The 21,679-nt window shown below is 38.0% G+C and overlaps 1 protein-coding gene across 1 annotated transcript in view; it reads right to left on the bottom strand.

The window, feature by feature from the left end:
* The window catches only part of DNAH17 (dynein axonemal heavy chain 17), a gene marked incomplete at its 5' end in the record, with an annotated part of 119,670 nt that overhangs the window by 68,734 nt on the left and 29,257 nt on the right, over positions 1-21,679 (bottom strand). Inside the window, 17 exons of the mRNA XM_081319927.1 lie at positions 208-339; positions 529-636; positions 1,091-1,216; positions 3,589-3,741; positions 4,209-4,335; positions 5,772-5,863; positions 5,952-6,299; positions 8,386-8,508; positions 8,944-9,192; positions 10,211-10,363; positions 11,087-11,173; positions 12,978-13,094; positions 13,648-13,870; positions 14,993-15,162; positions 16,006-16,260; positions 17,346-17,528; positions 18,876-19,019. Coding sequence (XP_081176053.1) covers positions 208-339; positions 529-636; positions 1,091-1,216; positions 3,589-3,741; positions 4,209-4,335; positions 5,772-5,863; positions 5,952-6,299; positions 8,386-8,508; positions 8,944-9,192; positions 10,211-10,363; positions 11,087-11,173; positions 12,978-13,094; positions 13,648-13,870; positions 14,993-15,162; positions 16,006-16,260; positions 17,346-17,528; positions 18,876-19,019 — 2,790 coding nt within the window. The remainder of the gene's footprint in view (positions 1-207; positions 340-528; positions 637-1,090; positions 1,217-3,588; positions 3,742-4,208; positions 4,336-5,771; positions 5,864-5,951; positions 6,300-8,385; positions 8,509-8,943; positions 9,193-10,210; positions 10,364-11,086; positions 11,174-12,977; positions 13,095-13,647; positions 13,871-14,992; positions 15,163-16,005; positions 16,261-17,345; positions 17,529-18,875; positions 19,020-21,679) is intronic.

The following is a 21,679-nucleotide window of genomic DNA, read 5'->3' as shown; positions in this document are numbered from 1 at the left end:
TGGTGGATGTATTAAATTACAATTCTGAACTCTCCCAGACACGGTCAATGGGGATTATAAAAATTGTATATATCTGCAGTGCACCAGGCTGGGGGAGGCTGATTCTTGCATTTCATTAAGAGATTTCAGGATGAACGAACAGAACAAAAGGTTTACTCAAACATGCCCATGAACAAAATACTGCACAGTGTTTCGTTCACAATATACCTTTGCTAAAATCATTTTGGCAATGACGTCTCTGGCATGCACATCAATAGTACAAATGGTCATAATCTTCATTCTGTCCCCTGGAGATAAGTTCCCAATCAGCAGTGTAATTAAGGTGTTCAGCTGGTTAATCTGTGAAGAGGAAAACAAAAGAGATGAAAGGCCTTTCTGATCTCTTTCAGCATGAGCTGTGGAAACTTGTCTGATACACACACACACACACACACACACACACACACACACACACACGTACACATACAGGTTCTATCATTGCACATACCAATGTTTTACAGTCAGGTAAACTGAGAGAAATCTATTCACCTGTTTCTTATTGTAATCTTTAATTGCATTTTCATAGCCTTCTTCCAGTCGTGAAAAGGCAATGCCAACTTCCGTAGTCCACCAGATCTGGGTACATGTTAAAGCAATCTGCCACAGACAAAAAGTTATATGAAAAGTTGTGGCCCTGTGAATCATCTAGAAACATTGCCCCTCATTGAGGTATGGGTGATCAGACTTTAAGCTTCAACTTACAAAAAAAAATGCTTCTTCTGTCTACCTTTGTATTTTGTTAGAACGTCAGCCACTCTGTAGTAGCAGCTGAGATGTTGGGCTAGAAATCAGGACTGTGACTTAGAGCTGGAAGTCCTTAGGCTTGGAAGTTCACTGGGTGATTTTGGGGCCAGTCCCTCTCTCTTAGCCCAAGTCAACTCATTCACAGAGTTGTTGTTGTAGGGAAAACAGAAGATGGAAGAATTAGATATGTATGCTGCCTAGAGAGGACCAAAACTTTACATGGAATAAACATAAATGAACTTGTTTGGGTTCCTGCCTCATTTTTCATGCATTACATGCCTTTGAAGCATAGTAATTTTTTGCTTACCTGGGCTGGGTAATCAAATATCCATTGTTCTCTCGGCTTTTCCTCGTAAGTCACTACAGCTTCAGCTATTAGTTGGCGCAAGGTACTCTGCATTCTCTCCATCACTCGGTTTAACCAAACTTCAACCTGGGTGTAGACTTTCCAAATTAATTTTGCATGTTGTGCTGCCTTGATATGCGTCCTTCTAAATGTCTGAATTCTAAATCTCTTTCCTCACCAGATGTATTACAAAATACAGGTGTAATTTTTACTCATTTGTATCGTGTGCCTTATTGGTAGAACAGTGAGATGATGATCATGATAAGTCAAAAATTAGTACACTACTGTAAAGTTGTTGCATTTTGCTGTTGCTAAAAAATAATTTTCACTAGCTATCCTGATGTTAGCCTATAGTATTTATCAACCTCTTCTTATTCATAAATTGACAAGATAGCTCCTGTTGATATGATTTAATAACAAAATTAAAGAAAGGCTTCAGAAGACAGACACTAGAAAGTTCTTAGGGAATACAATTCATCTAATAGAATTCTTATCTCTAACTTGGCATCTACTCGTCTGGAAAAAGTCCAGTGTATATTTTTTTTAAGGGACTGATGGGATTAATTGAAGATAGGTTAATTTTGGGTAAACCTGTGGAAAATATGATTGAAGAAGATATAACCAATCCAATAGTAGAAAAATTGCTGCTGAAGAACTAGTATGGTAGCCATAATGTTAGTCTTATACTACTAGCCTTCTACATTTTTTGAGAGAGACTTTGCAAATGTGGGTAAAAGTGATCTGATTTTGTACATTTGGATTTTCAGGAAGCTCCTCACTAAAACCTTATAAGTAAGTTCAACTGCCATTAGTCTCACTGACTAATAATTAGAGAACAGAAAGCAGGGATTAAGAATAAATGATTTTTTTACAAACAAATGTAGTTTTTATGCCAAGGTTCTTTTAAACTTTGCAACTGGAGTTAGAGATGCCATATTTGCTGATGATATCCAGTTATTTAAAGCATACATAGAAAAGAGATGATGGAAACTCAGCGTCACTTGAAGGATCTCTGAATGAACTGTGTTGAACTGTCCTTCCATGACATGTCCCAGACAGCATGGTTTATTATTTTTCATAGGGCACAGCCTTACATCCCACCAACTGCAGTGTGACTTCACCTCAGTCACTATTTTCAATGGATATATTCTCAGGCTATTTTCTTCAGCTCACGGTAGAGCAGCTTATATTCAGTTTTAGCTGTTCTGGTGTTAAAGGGGTGTTTTATATTTTCTTCCAGCACCAAATTATTTGCCATAGAAATAATCTACCATGCCTCATTATGATCAAAGAGTAAGGTCTGCTCAACTCTTGCTGGCCACTGAAGATATTGCAGACATGACACCTCTTCATTGCCCTCCGTGGGTATTTTTGCTTGGGTTGGAAGAGGCACTCAATACTTGGCTTTTGCAAGGGAATGTGCCTATATAATATCTATAATGTGTTTCAGGACATATAATTCAAAAATTATGTGAGTAATCTATATATACAGGTGTTGGTAGACTTGCCTGTTGAAAATGGATCTAAACTTAAAAAACAGGAGATAGAGCCAGATTTTGCCAATTGAATGTTGCTGGTTCTGGTTTATTACACCAGGCTCAAGGTTGACTCAGCCTTCCATCCTTCCGAGGTAGGTAAAATGAGCACCCAGATTGTTGGGGGCAATTAAGCTGACTTTGTAATAATGCCGCTTGGGGTGTGTGTGAAAGCCCTAATAAGCAGGCATATACATAGAATGAAGGCTACTGCTAAGCTTGTAAGCCGCCCTGAGTCTTCGGAGAAGGGCGGGATATAAATGGAATTAAAATAAAATAAAATAAATAAAATAAACCAATGGTCTGCAATGTCTGTCTATCAGGGTGTTTGTCTGGCCATATTTCTTAGTGTCATAATTTTTTTGGCAGTGGAGGATGCAATTTTGCTTGCTGTCATTCACTGTCAGCTATACCCTGGCAGCACTATTTTATTTGGGACATATGGCAGCAAGGTGATACCGGCAAGAGTTCTCCTATTTTCCCTTAAGTAAAAAACAGATCATAGGTGCAGCAAAGAGGTGAGAATCCATGAGGAACACAGGCTTAGCATTGTTCCAGAAAAGTGCCAGACATCTGTTCAGAGACAGTGAGTGACACCACTATGAAAGTTCTGCTAGGGCCAGTAACCTGCCAATGTGGCAACTTGAAGGATGCTAAACTCACTTACAGTTAACCAAGCTTGCTGGTAAGAACCATGATTGGTGATTATTTTTTCCCATCAGCAGGTAATACTACTGTGACAAGAAAATCATTCAGGGGAGTCCACCATTCAGTGCTTTTCAATTGCCCCACATTGAGAGCGTAAGGTCATTATGCTCAGTAACTTAATACTTGAGCAGAACATTGTCTGAGAGTGACATTGTGATATTTTTCTGCTGACTTAAGGTCTACAGGAATATTGCATTTAAAAAGATTATAACCAACCTGTCCAGAGCAGTCACAGTCCTTGTCAAAATCAACATACTCATCTTCTTTGCTGTACATTCCCACGCCAATCTTCAGAGGCTTTTCTTCTGCATCTAGTTTGAATTTCAGCTTTGCCATGCTGTCAAATAATTTGGACAAATGGCGGGACACCTTCAAGAATTACAACACAAAGGACCAGACAGTAGTATTAGAGGTCTGATGAAGACATCAGCAGTCCTTTAAAATGATCATCACTGTTGAAAGCTTGAAGTAAATATGCATTGATCAATTGAACAAAAGTGCCTAATTTGAAAACATCATTCAAATCTGTGCAACTGATCCATTCACTCATTTTCTTCTCTAACTGTTTGATCCCAGTGAGAGGAAGGTCTTTTTATTAACTGTTAAGTGAGATTGTCAAAATTTAAACCATAGGCTTCATTAAGCTACAACCCTTTTCCCCAACTGTTATCAAGTCACAGAAATCTTGTTCAGTTTCTATTATTTTGTGGTATTTGTATTGGATACATTAATTTTTATGTGGGAAAGAGAACTTAGTCAAACTCCTGACATTCAATTAAAAATTCCATTACAAGTTCCAAATAAATAAATAAATAACCCAAGACATTCCATCGTACCTCAACGGGGTCATTACCATTGGACAAAATATCCAGCAGATCAGCAGAAGATACAAAATAAAATCGAGGGAAAGCCAGTCTTTTGGTTTCCAAATATTCAGCCAGAGCTTTTTCACAGAGTGCCAAACTAAAAAGCAAGAGAGAAGAAAGTAGTAATAGCATTCTTTTTGCTCTCTCTAAGATTATCATTATCCATCACTATAGATGGATACTGAGGTAGACTTTAAAGCAGAGGTTTAATTTTCTCAGGGTCAATACGAGAAGTGGAACTGGAATCTCCCAAATAGTTGATCCATTTAAATATGACTCTCTTCTATGCATTCGTATTTCCCCACTTTTTTTTTCTTCACTTCACTGTACTTCTTCTTTTTGGCCTACATGGCATTCTCCTTCTTTGCTAGGGAATGTAATTGACTTCATCCCTACTTTGATTTTTCTTGGGAAGGTGATATTGGCTGGGAGCATTTTAGACTGACAAGATAGCCTTCAATTAAGTGCCATTTTACTTCCTCAGGATGTCTCAGGTCCTTGTGAGGACTAATAATAATCAGAGGGGCAAAGGACAGGCTTGAAGCACTCCCATGCATCTCATTATTTTTTAAAAAATATATCATTTTTCAACCTCAGCACCACACTTCCAGGGAAACAGAGACAGATGTAGGAGCACTGGGCCCTTTGAACATCATCTGGTTTCCATTTACTGCTTGTAGTGGGATGAGGTAACCAAAACCAAAAGTGGCTTCTGTCCCAAGCAGCTTTCAGCCTAAATGTTAGCTTCTGGAAAACCCAAGAAAGCAGGGAAATCTCCACCATAAAGAGAACCCTCATTTTGTTTGATGCCAACATGATCATTAACACTTTTGATGGACGTGGCTCAGAAATTACTCAAAAGGGACAAGACTGGTAAGAAATGGGCATGCATATCTTACCAGCTTCAGGTAAGATGGGTGGTGTAGAAATTTAAATAAATAAAATAAATAAATTGTAGGAATAGCACCAAACCAACAAGTAAAAGGTTACTTGCAAATGTGTTGTATCAGAGGCTGTGATAAATTTGGTGCTCAAGTTATGCTTTGTATATTATCTATTATTTTTCAGTTTAAAGAATTAATGAAATAATCTTCATTAGCTAACACTGCAACAATGGTTCTTGTTTGAGGCAGCCTATGCATTAGTACGCTGGGACAACTACTCAAATACATTTTCCATAGCCACTGAAACATAACTAACCCAAGTTATCATTGTGACAGACAATTATTTCCAAAACAAGGCCAAGTAGAAAAAGCTTCTGTCTCCAAGTCCTAGCTGAAGAATTTTAGTTATTCAGAATGGAGGCCTAGCTCCATTTAATGCTGCCATTAAAAACAAACAGAAATTATAAATAGAAACTTGGCAGTGATGAAATGGTGCTCTCCCTCCCTCCCTCCCTCCCTCCCTCTCTCTCTCTCTTTGACTAAAAGGTGGACTTGCAAGAATTGTCACCCTATGACTTGCTTCTGCTGCAAAAAATCATTCCTTCTGCTCTATTTTACATTTGCATTTTGACAAAATTAGCCTCCTAACCTTTGCTGCAAGCCCTCTAGCTTGTCATAGAGACCTGGTTTATTTGTTGCCTCAACCACATTTGGAGTTTTTACTGCATCAGCCATTAATTCCTTTAAAGAGAAGAAAGATTTGTTAGCCATTCTAGTAGTATTTTTTGCAACAGTAACAGAATCAATGCTTAAAAGGAAGCTTGCTTACTTTAAAATCTTTGTCAATGACATCAAAACGCTTTGAATCCTCAGGAAGCTGGTTTCGAATGTCTTCTGAGCCAATGAAAATGCTTTCCAAGTGACTCCAGGTTCTCTGGACTTCAAACCAAATGGATATCACAGAGTCAGCAGTGGATAATTTCTGCTGCCAGCTGGAGACCTCCTGTAGGAAGTGGGCCAGATACTTAGAAGTCATCAGAGTCTGGAGCTGCACTTGGTTCTCTTCAAGGGTTTCTACTAGTGCTTCGTCTGCCTTCAGCATCATTGTTCCCGTCCTGTGGTGAGGCTCATGTTCAAACTGCATGGTTGACCAGGTACTGTCAAGAGCCTTCAACACCTTCAGATAATAATAAAAGGGGAGAAACGTTTTTAAAACTGCTGTATTGCAAATGCAGGTGGATCTGTTCTATTTTGCTAAAGCAAACCAAACAAGGCAACATTGTGAGAACCCCGCTTCCTTGCTTAGTGGTATCCTAATCTGTTGAAATTACATATTCATAACACATCAACTATGTTGGCCCAAAACTATGCTTGCTGGGATCATGGGAACTGAAGCCAATGGGATCCTTTATGCACTATTTTCTTACTCGTGGATACAGGACTTTAAAAGGGAAGACAAATATTAAAGAAGGCAGCTCCATTCCTGGTCACAGTTATTTATTTTATTTATTTATTTTAATTCCATTTATATCCCGCCCTTCTCCGAAGACTCAGGGCGGCTTACAAGCTTAGCAGTTGTGTATAGTACCAGCTAATGAGGAACATAATTTGGCAAACACAGCACACTGTTCCAGAATTTACACAGCAGGGTTATTTTATATGTTGTATATGCTGTGTTCCAGAACAGTTCCCAATAAAAGAACAAACAATGCAATACTGCAAAGCAAATTTCTCTGCGTAAAGCCAGCATTGAAACAGCAGTTACAATAGCTTAAGACAGCACACCTAAAAGCTCTGCAAAGGATAAACATGTATCTCCGTGGTGCTAAAAGGACAGGGGGAAAAACAAAGTCGCTAGTGGCTTTGCTAGGAAAGAGTTCCATTAGTGGTATGAAGTAACCTTCTGCTTGTCATCCTTTCACTAAGAGAAAAGCTTCCATTTATGACCTGAAGACAAATTGATGTGCAGCAGAGGATTCTTCTGATCCCAAGATAGTTAGGGCTTTGAATGTTGCTCAGAAAATTACTGGACTTCAAATGTAGGACTTCAAGCCCTGACCTGATGCACCTCTGATTAATGTAATAATGAGCACGTTATCTCAAAATGCTATACAAATAACAAAATAAGAATAATAGAATGCAATGGAATGGAATGGAATGGAAACTTGATTTAGTCATTTGACCGTATCAAAAAATATAAAACAAATGCAAATATACAAATAGATACCAAAAAAGCACTATGGGACAAGTTCTTAGTAAGTCATCACCCCTACAGCTAATCTTATCCTGATCTAAATATTCCATCCTCTTTGAAATGGCTTTTGAAAAAAAAAACACTGCAGTCTCACTAGTGACTTGCACATTCATCCCCTGTAAAAAGTAAGACAATTTCTCCCAGATGCCTGGGTTTTTTTTAATTTTTAAATAAAAACGTAAATAAGAACCCTTTCTGCAGAGCACAGTTTCCAGTCAAGAAGAATATGTCCAATGTCTTCAACAGCTGGTTCTCCAGAAATACACAGTCTTTCTTCAATTGAGACTTCAATTGAAACCTCTCATGTCCTACCATGGAGTCTACGTTCTTCTGAGATGTTAAGACATATAAGTTGTTAAATGTTTTTTTCTAATTGGGAGGTTGATTTCTGTTGAGACAACCAAAAGACTAGAAGACCTCCAAGGTCCCTTCCGGCTCTATTCTATTCTAAAGCCTTAAACCTAGTTAAGAAAGTCTATGATGGCCTAATATTAATAAGGTTTTATTAATAAAGAATAATAAACTTTTAAAAAGACTTAACATATTTAAATGCTGCAATATTGTCTTGAGCAGATACATCAATGACTCTGTTTGAAAGTTTTCTTGGCCTTTAGATCCAATTGGACTGGGAACTTAATGGAGAATCCATATTGTGAGATGATAAGAATAATTATAATACATATTTGTAATTACACTATATTAAAAAACATTTAAACAGACGATGCAAAGGTTTATGTGGAAAAGGAAATGTTTGATTTTAATCAGTATAATGATAAGCTTATTTTAACTTTGGTTTCCAAAAAGGCTTAAAACTGAACAATGTTTGCTTGCTTGCTGCCTAGCATGCAGGACCTCAGTCAGATTTTGTTCTCAAACAGATCCCATTATGTGGAGATTTGCCCACATAATGAAGAAAAGGATGAGAATCACAACTCTGTTCAATGTCATTTCAAACTGTTCGGTACCTGGGAGGGAGTAATTAATGGTCACGGCATCATGCAAACAGTACCTTTTCCATCCCAGATTCTTTCACAGCCTTGTCTACAATGCTGCGAACCTCATCTTCAAACTTGTGAAGGTTCTGCTGAAGCAGGTCTGCCAGTGTTGTTTCGTCAGACATGGTAAACGTCACCTGGTACGGAATACGTGTGAGGAAAGTCAGTCAGTCAGTCAGAGCTGAACACTAATCTGTAGTCTTCCTATTCTACCCTGCAATTCTACAATAATTGCAGCTTCAATTTATATTCAGATTAACAAGAAATCAGAAGAACCAATGTTTGGGTCTAACAGTTTTATGACTTTCCCTTCATTTATATTTATTCAATTCATTTATTTAAAAGGCTGATATAGCTTATGTTCCATAACTCTACGCAGCTCACAGTACAACAATAGAAAAATTAAAAGGTTGTTTTTATATAGGTTTCTACAGATACTATTTTTTATATTTCACTTTATTGGAACACTTCAAATTTGTGGGTGGAAGATCATAAATTAGAAAGATGATGAGGATGACAATGATGGTGATCATCAATCTTGTGGGCCTTTGTTTTAGCCTACATTAGATTACCTGAGTGGCCTGCATGAGTTCTTTCCAGTGTCTATCTCGGATAGCTGGATTTTGGAGTTCACTCACAGCTCGAAGAGATGTGATCATGTTTTTAACTGTATTATCCAGTCCTATAAAAGCATCCCATGGTCTCATTTCCTTGTCCAAACTTCTCACATCCTTAGCGAATTTCTTGGAATCAAGATCCATTTGTTCAACATTAATCTCTTTCCACTTGGTTGTTTTCCAATCATTAATGCTTTCATTTACCTAGACGGAAATGTATATATGTCTGCAATCTTTTCTGTAGAGAAACAGTCTTATAAAACCTATGAATCACTTTGAAGGCTTTGAAGATTTTACAGCTCAAAGGAGAAAAAACTTATAGTAACAAGATATCTATTTTAACCCTTTACTACCATTCATCCCTATGCAACGCAAATAATGTGATATTCAAACCTATTTTTCAGTAGCCCAAATGGGCCATTCAAAATAAATGTTTTCCTGCATTAGGAACAGACAGTATACAGCTTTAAATGATTTGTTATTTAATGGGTGCATAAGCAAGTTGCTCTTTGGTGCTCTAGGTGTAAACGACCAATATCTTCAGAAATAAAGATAGAAAACTCCCCCAATGCCAAGAAGTTGGAAATAGTCATAAGTATCTGCAGTGCTTTTTTTTGTAAAAGAAAAAGGTGCCAGAACTCACACATGTCATACAAGCCACCTTGCCTACCCTACAAGGTTCCATCCAAAAAAGGTGCCGGAACTCCGTTCTGAGCATTCTATGAGAAAAAAAGCCCTGAGTATCTGTAACAAACCACAATGACATCAAAGTCATGACTCAAGGGTGTGATGTCATCATGCAAGTGACAAAATTTTGTAATGATTTTATGGTATCTGATACAAACATATACACCATGAATTTTACATGACAATATCATCACCCCGGTATTGTCACTTTCCTCTTCTGCCAAGAAGATCATGCTAACCATATAATAATTAAAGAAATAATATTCTGCTCATCAAACACCCTGGCCACACTTCCACTTCCAAACAAAAATAGAGTGATAAAGTCAGTCAAAGAAATCCACCAGCAGATTTTCAATGAAACAAACAAAGAAGCAAACAAAAAAACCTGGGTTACAGGGGAAGCAACATTGATCTAACTTGGGATTTTCTTCCCTCGGTAATTCACTTTTTCTGCTTTTTGATGTGGCAAGACCTGCCATTTTGGTTCAGAGTTTAGCACTTGTCCCATTCCACAAATTACACCTCAAAGTCTTACCAGGACAATCATGTCCCAGAGCTCCTTGAGCAAGCGCACTTCCTTATGGCATGCTTTTAGCTGCTTGTAGTCTGGAACAGATACTTCAAACAAGCTTGCAGATTTGGATAGGGCTTCCATCTCTTTCTCCATACCAGTAATCATTTTTTGTTGCTGGAAGCACACAATGAAAAGGCATTGGTTTCCACTTGCTGAGTACAAAAGTTAGATCTTTACTGTCTATCTTCTCAGTAGCACTAAAGCCAGCAACGTGGCACTCCAGGCCATTTTTCAAGACCTTATTGAAGTCTTCTTGATGTATAGCTGATAGCAGATGTGACAATTATTAATGACATATATAACTCAACAAAAGGAAACAAGAGAGCTCAATCGCTCTGGGAATTTTACTGTGGCACTAAAAGTACTGCATATGTATTAGAGCAGTTATTCTTTGAAATCCATACAATATTACCTAGACAGACATTTCAACATCTTAGTACGGTGCTTCCCAAACTTTTTCCTTCATTACCAAACATGGCTTATCAGAAACTTTTAACAAACTTTGATGGCCAGTTGTAAGTCTCTTCCTTCAGTACTATTGTAACTTCGAATGATCAGTGAATTGTAGCTCTAGGACTACCAGTATTATAAAGACAATAATATTTATAATGTCATTTCAAGAAATAATCACTGGTAATTTCATTGATTTTCATCTTAATAAAAATACATTGGGAGATTTTTGAGTATATTTTAGTATATGTGGCAGTCTTAAAGTCAATATAAATGCCTGGTTAATGGGTTTGTGTGTTGTTACCCCCTCCCCCCAAAAAAAACATTTTTACCCAACTCGGGGGTAGTTTGCCCAGGTTTGGCAAGCACTGTCTTAGCAAATTATACCTTGCTTAAGGATTTATATGGGTCTGGATCAACAAAAGTGAAAGGTGCATCGATTCGGAATTTCTCTCTGAACTCATGTTGTTTAATCTGAACAAAAAAGAGAAAGAAAATTTTGAACAGGAAATTAATAACTGCTAAATGCAACACTGGAATACTTAAGGACCTCCTCCTTCAAACAGAACCGGCCTGTCCAATATGAAAAATTTGCTGTTGGTCCCTACTACCGTGAGAACAGAAGGTCTGGAGTTGGGAGGAGATGCTCCACCATTATGACTTACACGCTAAGGAATAGTTCATCCCGGGAGATTAACTGCCTTAACCTGGTTGGCCTTCTGGAAGGAGGAGGTGGGGCTTTTCTGGAGGGCCTTTTTTAAGATAGTAAAATGATACTTAAGAATTGTTTCTATGTTACACTTTTCACAATACACTTGTGAATATACTTTTTATGATTACATCTTTGATAATGGTGATAATGATGTTATTGTATTATGCATATTTTATTTCTATAAGCCACCAAGAGTTGCATGACTGCAGGAGTCTAAACTTATGAACCAATATTGGCTGCCACCAATTCAGAATGATAATGAACTTGGATTATAACATTTACTGATAGCAATCAGGGCAAAGCTTGGGGAAGACCAGTGGCAGGATTCAAATATGTGAACAACTGGTTCTCTGTATGGATGCCGCTTCCGGAAGTCCATTCTGGGCCTGGGCAACAAGAAATTAGCTACCGGTTCTGCCGAAGTGGTGTGAATTGGCTGAATCCCACCACTGGGGAAGACTATCACTCTTTAAAACAGTCCACTCTGCCAGCCTGGCACAACCTAGCCCTAGTGTGAGGGAGGGCAACTCTCAGAATCTGCAATCTCCTGTAGGGTAACTGTTGTTAATGTAAGGATAGTAACTCTCCTGAAGCCAGACAAGGGCAGGGCCTCAGTCATCTGGCTGTCATTTTTTTTAAAAAAACAAAAAACTACAAATCTGGCCATGGTCAGCTGCTGGGCTGGCTTGTGCATGTAGAGCGCTGGCTTGTGCATGTAGAGCGCTGGGTTGGCTTGTGCATGTAGAGCGCATGTAAGCAGAGGGGAGCAAAGGCAGCAAAATAGACAACCTCAATGGGTACAAAGTAGGGCACCCACTGGACAGCAGCAAAGGAACACGGGTAGTCCTCGATGTATGACCACAATTGAGCCCAACATTTCTGTTGTTAAGTGAGACATTTGTTAAGTGAATTTTTCCTCATTTTACGACCTTTCTTGCCACAGTTGTTAAGTGAATTACTACAGCTGATAAGTTAATAACCAGTTGTTAAGTAAATCTGGCTTCCCCATGGACTTTGCTTGTCAGAAGGTTGCAAAAGGTGATCACATGATCTTGGGACACAGCAATGATCATAAATATGAACCAGTTTGCAAGCATCTGAATTTTGATCAGATGATCACGGGGATGCTGAAAACGTCATAATTCTGAAAAACGGTCATAAGTCACTTTTTTCAGTGCCATTGAACCTTGTATGGTCACTAAATGAATTGTTGTAAGTCGAGGACTATCTGTACTGAAAAGTCTCAATTTTTTATTGTTTTGATTGTTTGCAGCCTGGCTCTGAATCTCTTGTGCTGAAGCAATCTGCTGGGTCCAAGAGACTGTCCCAAAATGGTGGTGTTTCCTTTTCTCCCCAAGAATTTTATGAGTGGAAACCCCAAACCCCAGAAGTGTTGGAAAATAAGTGTCAGAAAAGGGGCCCTCTCATGGAATGGGTCCTTGCCACCAAGCAAGTGGCAAGTATCCATCTTAAGTGTCTTTCCTCCCCTAATGTGCTTAATCTATGTTGTATCCATTGTTATTTGAGGGAGTTTGAGCAAAGTTGGACTTTAATCGTAAAACATACCTCAAATTGTTGGCATTTCCTTCGGAGGATTGTAACTTCATTGGCTTGCAGAGGAGCCACATTTTGTTTGACTTGGAAGGACAACTTTTTGGTGTTGTTCCATTGTTCTGGCAATTCCTAAAAGACAAAAATATAATATTAAAAAATAAAAGTAGACATTTTGTTCATGCAGCTGTGAGAGACCTTTGGATGAGAGAAATACAGTATTGTAGGTAATATGAGGAGAGAAAAAAGAAAATAAAGAAGTCAAATAGGTAAATAAGAGGATGTACAATTTATTGAGGACTTGGTCGATTCATATTTGTGACTTTCTGAATACCAATTTCAGCAGTTAACAGTAAAGAAACGTGTATACAATACAACATCTATGACAGATCACACTGGATCTCAGACAGTTGAAACAGAATTATAGAATGGATCCCTGCAGATTGTGTAAATTTAGAGTTTTATTAAGCATTTACTTTCCTAAATTATTATTTTTTCTCTAAATGTTCTTCACTTCTTTTTGTTCCAACATATAGGAAATATAAAAACATTTGATGCTTGGGATTGTTTATGTTGTACAAAAGGAACCCTATCATTTTATACTATATCCAAAGACTATTTTTTTTAAAAAAAAGATAGCTAATGGCTAATTGTTTCTAGTGAAAATTACTGCTGGTATACTTACATGCAACTGCATATGGATCTCTTCAGGCATTTCTTCTCCATACAATTTTAGTAATTCAATAGTCTGCTTTAGGGGCTCAAACATATTGTCTGTAGCTACTTGTCTCTCTTTGACTCTCATCAAGTGTGCCATCACTTCAACAAGCCCATCGTAGTCACCTTCTTTCACTGGTTTAGTTAAGCCTGCACTTGCGTCTTTCATGAAAGTAGCAAGCTCCTGAAGGCTATAAAGGGCAGAAAAGTGATATTCTGGCTCTCTTCAATGCTTCCTTCAATGCAGAAATAACATTGAACTTTAGAGGAGTAGCCATGTTAGTCTATCTTACAGCAAATTTAAAAGGTGGCTTTATATAAACACCAATAAACTTACATCTTCAGCTTCCATAGTCGATAGTGTTTCTTTTTGTCATAGAACAGGGGTGTCAAACTCAATTTCATTGAGGGCCGCATCAGCATTGCGGTTGCCCTCAGGGGGCTGGGTAGGTGTGACCTGGGTGGGCGTGGCCTACTGGGTGGGCGTGGCTAGAGTGCGTATGGCCTACTGGGTGGGCGTGGCCAGCTCTACATCGTTTGCATCAAGGGTGCCTATGGGGGCCTGGACAGGAGTAAGACAGATCTGAGGGTCTCTGGCAGGAGGAGGGTCTCTGGGCCAGGGCCAATGCAGTGGGGGCCGTTCCCTCACTGTTTCCAGGATGGCTTCGCAGGCCACATGAAACCACTTCGCGGGCCAGATCTGGCCCCCGGGCCTTGTGTTTGACATGTCTGTCATAGAAAGCAATGATACCCTCTGAGACAGAATAATTTTTTTTAACTGAGAGGCAACATGCTGTCTCATCTTCTTAGCCTAGCCATGTTTTCTGTCTTTCTCTGCTGAGAGAAGACAGCTGGGGAAGAAGATTTTTTTTTCCAGAGGTCTAACTTTTAATCCCAACACTGGATTAATTTTCAGAATAGAAAAAAGAAAGTGTTTCTTTACAGGGCTCCTAATTAAATTTGGTGCTCCCTCCCACAACATGTGAAAGTGGCTACTAACCTAGATAGCTGTAGAACTAGATTAGACAAATTGACAAAGGATAAGGCCATCAGAAATTGCTAGCTATCATATTGTGTGACATTTTCACAATCAGAGTTGGCATGTTTATTCAGTACAGTTGACAGCTAATTCAAGTGGGAGAGGTGTTATTACACCCATGTCCTACATGTGGGCTTCCTAATTACAAATAGCAAAATTCTGAAGGTAATCACTGTGATTGCCTTGAACTCATCCATATTGGGGTGGGTGGGTGGGTGGGAAAGAGTTGTGTTATCAGATGTTTGGAAATTGTCAAAATAGTTTCCCATTCTACCTATTAGTGACATGATTGATGAGGTGCTGCTTGAACATTAAGCTCCAGCGTTTGATAGTGTTCAGGAGTGCTTGCTTGAAGGGCCGACAGTCACTTTGCAGCCAACCATTGAACACTTTGGTATTATCAAACTTGGACACTTCTTCATATAGTTTTTCATATGTATCAATCTAGGAAACCAAAAAAAAGTTCAGAACAGAAATAGACCTAGTAGAGTAGGATTTCTACATATACTGTACCTTCCTGCTTCCTATCTTTTCTAACTCTTTCCCTGATGGAGGACATACAGGTGACTGGAGTATAAATTTGTGCTACAAAGTCTGCATAGTCAACTTCCCATTACTGCTGCAGAATTGGGGGGGAAAGGGGGGGAGGCTATCTTTTCTAGGGACAGAGCACCCTCTTCTGGTTGTGGATGATTAGTAAAAATACTTTACAAAAGATGAAGAAAAGAATGCACAGGTAATGAGGACAAAACGATTTTCAGGTTAAAAAAACACCATTGGGCATTTGTATAATTTATGCGGTGACCATTATTAAAATGTAAAAATTAGAAGAGGCACTAGATGCACATTCTTATTAAAATCAATCTTACAGACCAAAGATAGGAGACAATATTCTAAGAATCAGATTCGGGGCATTGTAAAACAAATAGGGCTGAACAGAGAGATAGGAAGAGAATGATTGAAATGAAACCACTGAAAGAAGACACAAGATCAGTGGTGGGATTAAGCCAGTTTGCACCACTTCTGCAGAACCGGTAACTAATTTTTTGTTACCCAGGCCCAGAATGGACTTCCGGAAGCGGCATCCACACAGAGAAACAGTTGTTCACATATTTGAGTCCCACGAGTGCACAAGATGTATTATTACACACCCTCATTAGCACTGATGTGGTCATTACAGGGTTAAGGAAACAGGGTAGGAGATACCCCCATAATATTACACTCTATGGTTTAGCCAGATAAAGAATGGAAGTCTCCCTTTACACATCCATCCCCTTCTCTTCTAACCTGTAGCTGGAATTGCTCAAGAGTGGGTGCAACATGTGGCAAATACTCCTCCGCGTGTGATTCAAGCTCCTCCTGTGTGAGAGCATGGCCAAAAGTGAGGAAGCGCTGCATGAATTCCTGGGGATCATCCATCCAAAGGTAGGAGTATTTTTCAAAGGAGTCTTGATATTCCTCACCCTGTTTCATGGCATTCACCACAATGTTTGACACTTCCTCCCGCATCTCTATTAGTTCTCCCATATCTTCCAAGTCAGTCTGCAAACATCAAGGACCATACTGGCATTAGATAATTATATAAACTAACTAGTTGCCTCCTGTAAAAAAAGTCATGTGTTGTATTAAATGAACATTTATTTATTTGCACCTAATAATTAGAGTATTCTGGGGTTCTATATGACAGTTGCTTCTTTGCTATCTACTGAGAAAGAGCTTGTATCACTTCTTTCATACTGCCTGTCTGTTCCTGCATTTTTGTTTTTAACCATAGGAGAAATTTGCAGGAAATCTCTATCTGGGAACAAAAAATTATAAATCAAATGGGGAAAGATCTCTAGGGGTCCCAATGTGCATTACTTGAAAATATTGCAAAGAATAATATGTTTTTAATAGTAAAAGAGGATTTTTTTCCAAAATAGCTACTGTAATATACTGCTGAAGCTGTTGAACTGGGACAGGGAAGGTCCACATTCAAGTTCCCACTCAATCGTGGAGCTCACTGCATCATTCTTCACCCGTTGCTCTTTCTCATCCCAGCTCATACGATTATTTTGGGAACAGAATGAAAAATGTCTGCAATACTGCCTTCCCACAGGAAATCATCACCACTACTACCATCATCATGATGATGACCAGCGAGCTGTCCTTTGACTCAACCCTCCTTTAAAAAAAAAAAGGAAAAAGAAAAGGATGTCACAATGAGCGTTAATACCAATTTACAACACTCATGATTTGCAAACTGTTGCTGGGCCTGCTTGCTGCTGTGCCCATTAATTGCTGTTCCTTGGATGCTCAATTAGAGATTGCCTGAACAGACACTGTAGGGCCATGGGCTATAATCTTCATTTTCAACCCTAGATACATCACTGCATGGTTCCGTCCTCAAAATAGGTATGCAGAAATTGGGGGAGAGGGCACGTTCAACAGTTCTTTAAAATATAAATATTCACTGCTCTTTCTTTGCCCCATCACAAACAATAAGAACGTTGTGTAAAGCCAGGTGGAACCTAGTTTGATGCCCTCAAGGCATTTTGAACCAGAATAATAGTCAACTCTTGCCTGAGTGGTTATCAGTTGTTCTACATTTATTCAGGTGAAAAAAAGATCCATAGATTGGGACTAACCTTATAGCTAAGCTTCCCTTCTGCCAATCGGGATATAAGCTTTGCTGTATCGTAGATATCATTCATTAAGTTTTCTACCATTTCCAAAAAACCGTGTTCTGCTCCCACTTCCAGCGATGGACGATACCTTAAGTCATCTTTATACAACTCCATCCGTACTTCAAATAAGGGGGCAACATTGGCCTGAAAGCACATTGGTGCAGTTTTCATTTATCAGTTTTCACTCAAAATAAGTTTGTTCAAAATGACTTTTTCCCTTTTCTACAAGCTCACTGGTCCCTTGGTCCTATCATTATTGTTAGGGTCCTATTTTCAAAGTATAAAGCAGACTTGCTTTCACTGAAACTGTATTAAATCATTTTTAAGTCTCTGACAATGTAATCAGCAGATACATCAAAAACCCAGTATGTTTATGGATTCAAAATAAAATTCTCTTGTTTTATATCCCTTTTCTTTATTTGCATTTTGAATCCTTCTGATTTCTACTATTCAGTTTGGTTGAGAGCGGTAATAATAAACTGCAGAACAATTGTAAAATGAGGGAAGAGAAGTAGTGGGGAGCAGCAGGACATACAGTACTTTTCTCCCCACCTCCACAGTTTTCAAAAGAATAGTTCCCATAGGTTTCAGTGGGAGGGGAATATGCATACAATTGCCTGGAGTGGATAAGAATTGTGGGCTACATAGAAGAGAAAATGAGCTTTGAATCCAGTAAATCCAAAATTGCTCTTGCATCACTGTGCCCTTTTGAGGACTATTAAACAGCAATTGTGTATGAGTGTGTGTGTGTGTGTGTGTGTGTGTGTGTGTGTACACATGCACATGCAATAGCACACCTCTTTGAAGTTGGGAACAGGATACTTTTGAACCCATGTAAGACCTCAGAGAATGCTATCTGAAAAGGTTTGGATTGTTCTGTTGGCTCATTACAAAATACCGGTAGGTGGGCATTAACATATCTTGCTTAATTGACTTTTACAGGTAATCCTCGACTTACAACAGTTCATTTATTGACTGTTCAAAGTTACAATGGCACTGAAAAAAGTGACTTCTGACTGTTTTTCACGCTTATGACCATTGCAGCATCTTCATGGTCACATGATGAAAATTCCGATGATTGGTAACTGACTCATATTTATGACTGTCACAGTGTCCCAGGCTCATATGATCACTTTTTGTGAATTTCTGACAAGTAAAATCAATGGGGAAGCCCAGTTTACTTAACAACCATGTCACTAACTTAACTTCTGTGATTCATTTAACAATTGAAGTAAGAAAAGTCATAAAATGGGGCAAAATTCACTTAACAAATGTCTTATTTAACAATATAAATTTTGGACTTAGTTGGGTGTTCATAAGTAAGGACTACCTATACTAAAAAACTGTCTTTGAACACAGAGTTTTAATTTATTGAGTTTTGATGCAAACATCTTCAAATTAGTAACAAATGCAAGATTGTGTCCATTCATACCTTTGTGTATTAAAAGTACCATTAAAGAAAAAAATACTTCTGAAATTTCATTTACTTACATCTGCTGCCATATTGCTGAGTAGAAACTGCAGTGATTTGCGTATAAACTTAAAGTATCCATCTAAGATTATTTCATCTATATATTCTATATAATGAGACCATATTACAGTTGTCTTGTCAGCCTTGAACAACTCTGCATTTTCCTGGAGATAGAAAAAAAATATTTCAGAGAAGCAATGAATCAGGTTTAATCAGATCCTTTCTGTCAATAGTAATTGCTTTAATGGTCATAAAAAGAGTCATTCAGCAATACTTCAGTAACGAGAATTTACACACACGCGCATGATGTAATTTCCAATATGTATTCAGTAAAGAGAAACTATGGAAGAGAACTAAGAGATTAAAAATATGCTCAATTTAAGCATATCACATCACATATGGCTCTGCATCCACAATGATGGCAAAAACAAATAAATGCAGGTAGTCCTTGACTTACAACAGTTCTTTTAGTGACCATTCAAAATTACAATGGCATTGAAAAAAGTGACTCGTGATGGTTTTTCACAGTTACAACCTTTGCAGCATCCCCATGATCTTGTGATCAAAATTCAGATGCTTGAAAACTGGTTTATATTTATGACCATTGTTGTGTCTCAAGGTCATGTGATCATATTTGTGGCCTTCTGACAAGCAAAGTCAATAGGGAAACCAGGTTCACTTAACAACCAAGTTACTAACTTATCAACTGCAGTGATTCACTTAACAACTGAGGCAGGAAAGGTCGTAAAATGGGGCAAAACTCACTTAACAAATGTCTCAACAACAGAAATTTTGAGTTCAATTGTGGTCATAAGTCGAGGACTACCTACATAAATATTATTTACCGTGTAGTGCATTTAGGACATTGTTTCTTCTCTCCCAGTCAGGAACTCCTTCTGTAACATTTCTGTTTTTAAAGTAGGGCATGCTCCCCTCAGAGCATTGTCTGTACTTTTTAACTGGGGGTGGGGGGAGAAATGCTGTTAGCTGTACATTGATTTGCAAGACAATTGCTAGATTAGAAATCTGAGGTAGATACCACAACACAAGCATGTTTGGATTAAAACCAGGCCTTCATTGCACTTCTGGTAGACTGACCAAAATATGCTAAAAGGGAGTGCAGCATGTGGTACGGCTGTGACCAATTTTATTATTTATGGTGAAAAATTGAGAGTATTAATGAAGAATAAAAGGAGATAAAGGGTTAAAATGTCCATGAGCGCTCTCGCTCTCTCTCTCTCTCGCTCTCTCTCTCTCTCTCTCTCTCTCAATTGTGGTTCTTGGACAAAAATGATTAAGGAAGAAAAAGAAAGGAGATAAAAGTATTGAAATTCAAATGGCTGCAGAAAAAGAAAGGATAAGAAAATATTAGTAGACAGATCTCTAAGCAGAATGAATGAATGATGGGCAGAGAAAAGGGTTGCAAAAAAAAAGTGAGAAAATGAGAGAAACATATTGTATAATGTATTAGGAGAGAAAAAGGTGCAAAGACCTTAATCGAGCAAACTGGAGAATGCTTAACAATAAAAGAAGCAGCGAAAAAACAGTAATTTTGATGGAAAATAGGAACTATTTTTGAAGTAGGCCATCAGGGGCAAATATGGAGCCTGCACCAAAGTGGATGGAATTAAAAATAAAGGGAGGAAATTCAGGGTGATAATTAAGTGAGGGAAAAGGAATATTTTAGAGATTCTCACAGGAATAATAGTGATATGTTGAAAAGTAGACTTGAAATGAATTTTATAAGTGTTGGTATAAAAACATGAATAAAAAGGAAATCATACACGCTGCAAGAACATTGAAAAATTGCCTGGTTGATGGTGTAAATAGGATAACTACAAGAATATTAAAATATAAAAATGATTTGCTTGTGGAATGACTATGCAGTTTACATAAAATATAGCATCTATGCCTGGCAGTGGGTAGTACATAATATGTGGTAAAACAAGAAGAGCTAGTTCAAACTGAATGAATGCTACATAAACTTGGATTGAATTAAAAAATGATTGATACAAAAGAAAAATGTTCAGGCAGCTCTGCCATTATACAGAGAAGGGATGAGGGCCCAAAACAAACATGGGACAAGAAGATTAAAAAAACATGGATGGTTTTCTTAGCTTTTTAAACATCTAACAAAAGAAAAGAAAAATAGACAAGATAAATAGGAGTAGCATTTTTTGGTAGAGAATAAAAGTCAGAGAATACAACTTTGTTTTGCAGGCCTGTTCAAATTGGGCGTCTCTAGGACATATATAGCTTATAGGCCATAACATGCCTTTTATATCTTAGATAGCCTATCAGAAGTACACTTCTGAATAACAGATCAAGCAAACTCACATTTGAGGTGTACATCTCAATTATAGTAGTTCCTACATATAGATTAAGATATGGACATTTAATACAAACCAGTATCCTCTTTCTTGGAAGAAGCCACATGGAAATTTAAGGAACTGCTTTGAGTAACATGGCTCTGGTCTGGCTTCATGTGAGCAGAAAGAATATGATCAAGAAAAGAGAAATTCCAAATCTATATTGTAAACTTTCCTTGTACTGCAATCACTTTTACAATGTCACTTCAGGAACAGAGCTAGAATGCAAAGAACAGCTGAACCACAGTGTCACTGCCATTTGCTAAATGGACAATTGCGGCTGAAATACATATATTCTTAAAGGTCCACTTATAAAAAATCCAGAAAATATTATGCCTCTCTGATGCCATTAATGAAACTTAATGGCACATAAATAAATAAATGATAAATGCTACTATTTAATGCTTATTGTGTTCCTTTCATTCATGAATACAAGCACTTTATATGGAAGGTTA

The sequence above is a fragment of the Vipera berus genome (genome assembly GCF_964194415.1).
Source record: "Vipera berus genome assembly, chromosome: 2".
NCBI classification, from domain to species: domain Eukaryota; kingdom Metazoa; phylum Chordata; class Lepidosauria; order Squamata; family Viperidae; genus Vipera; species Vipera berus.
The sequence above is the reverse complement of the archived record's forward strand: the minus strand, read 5'-3'. Positions and strand labels throughout refer to the sequence as shown.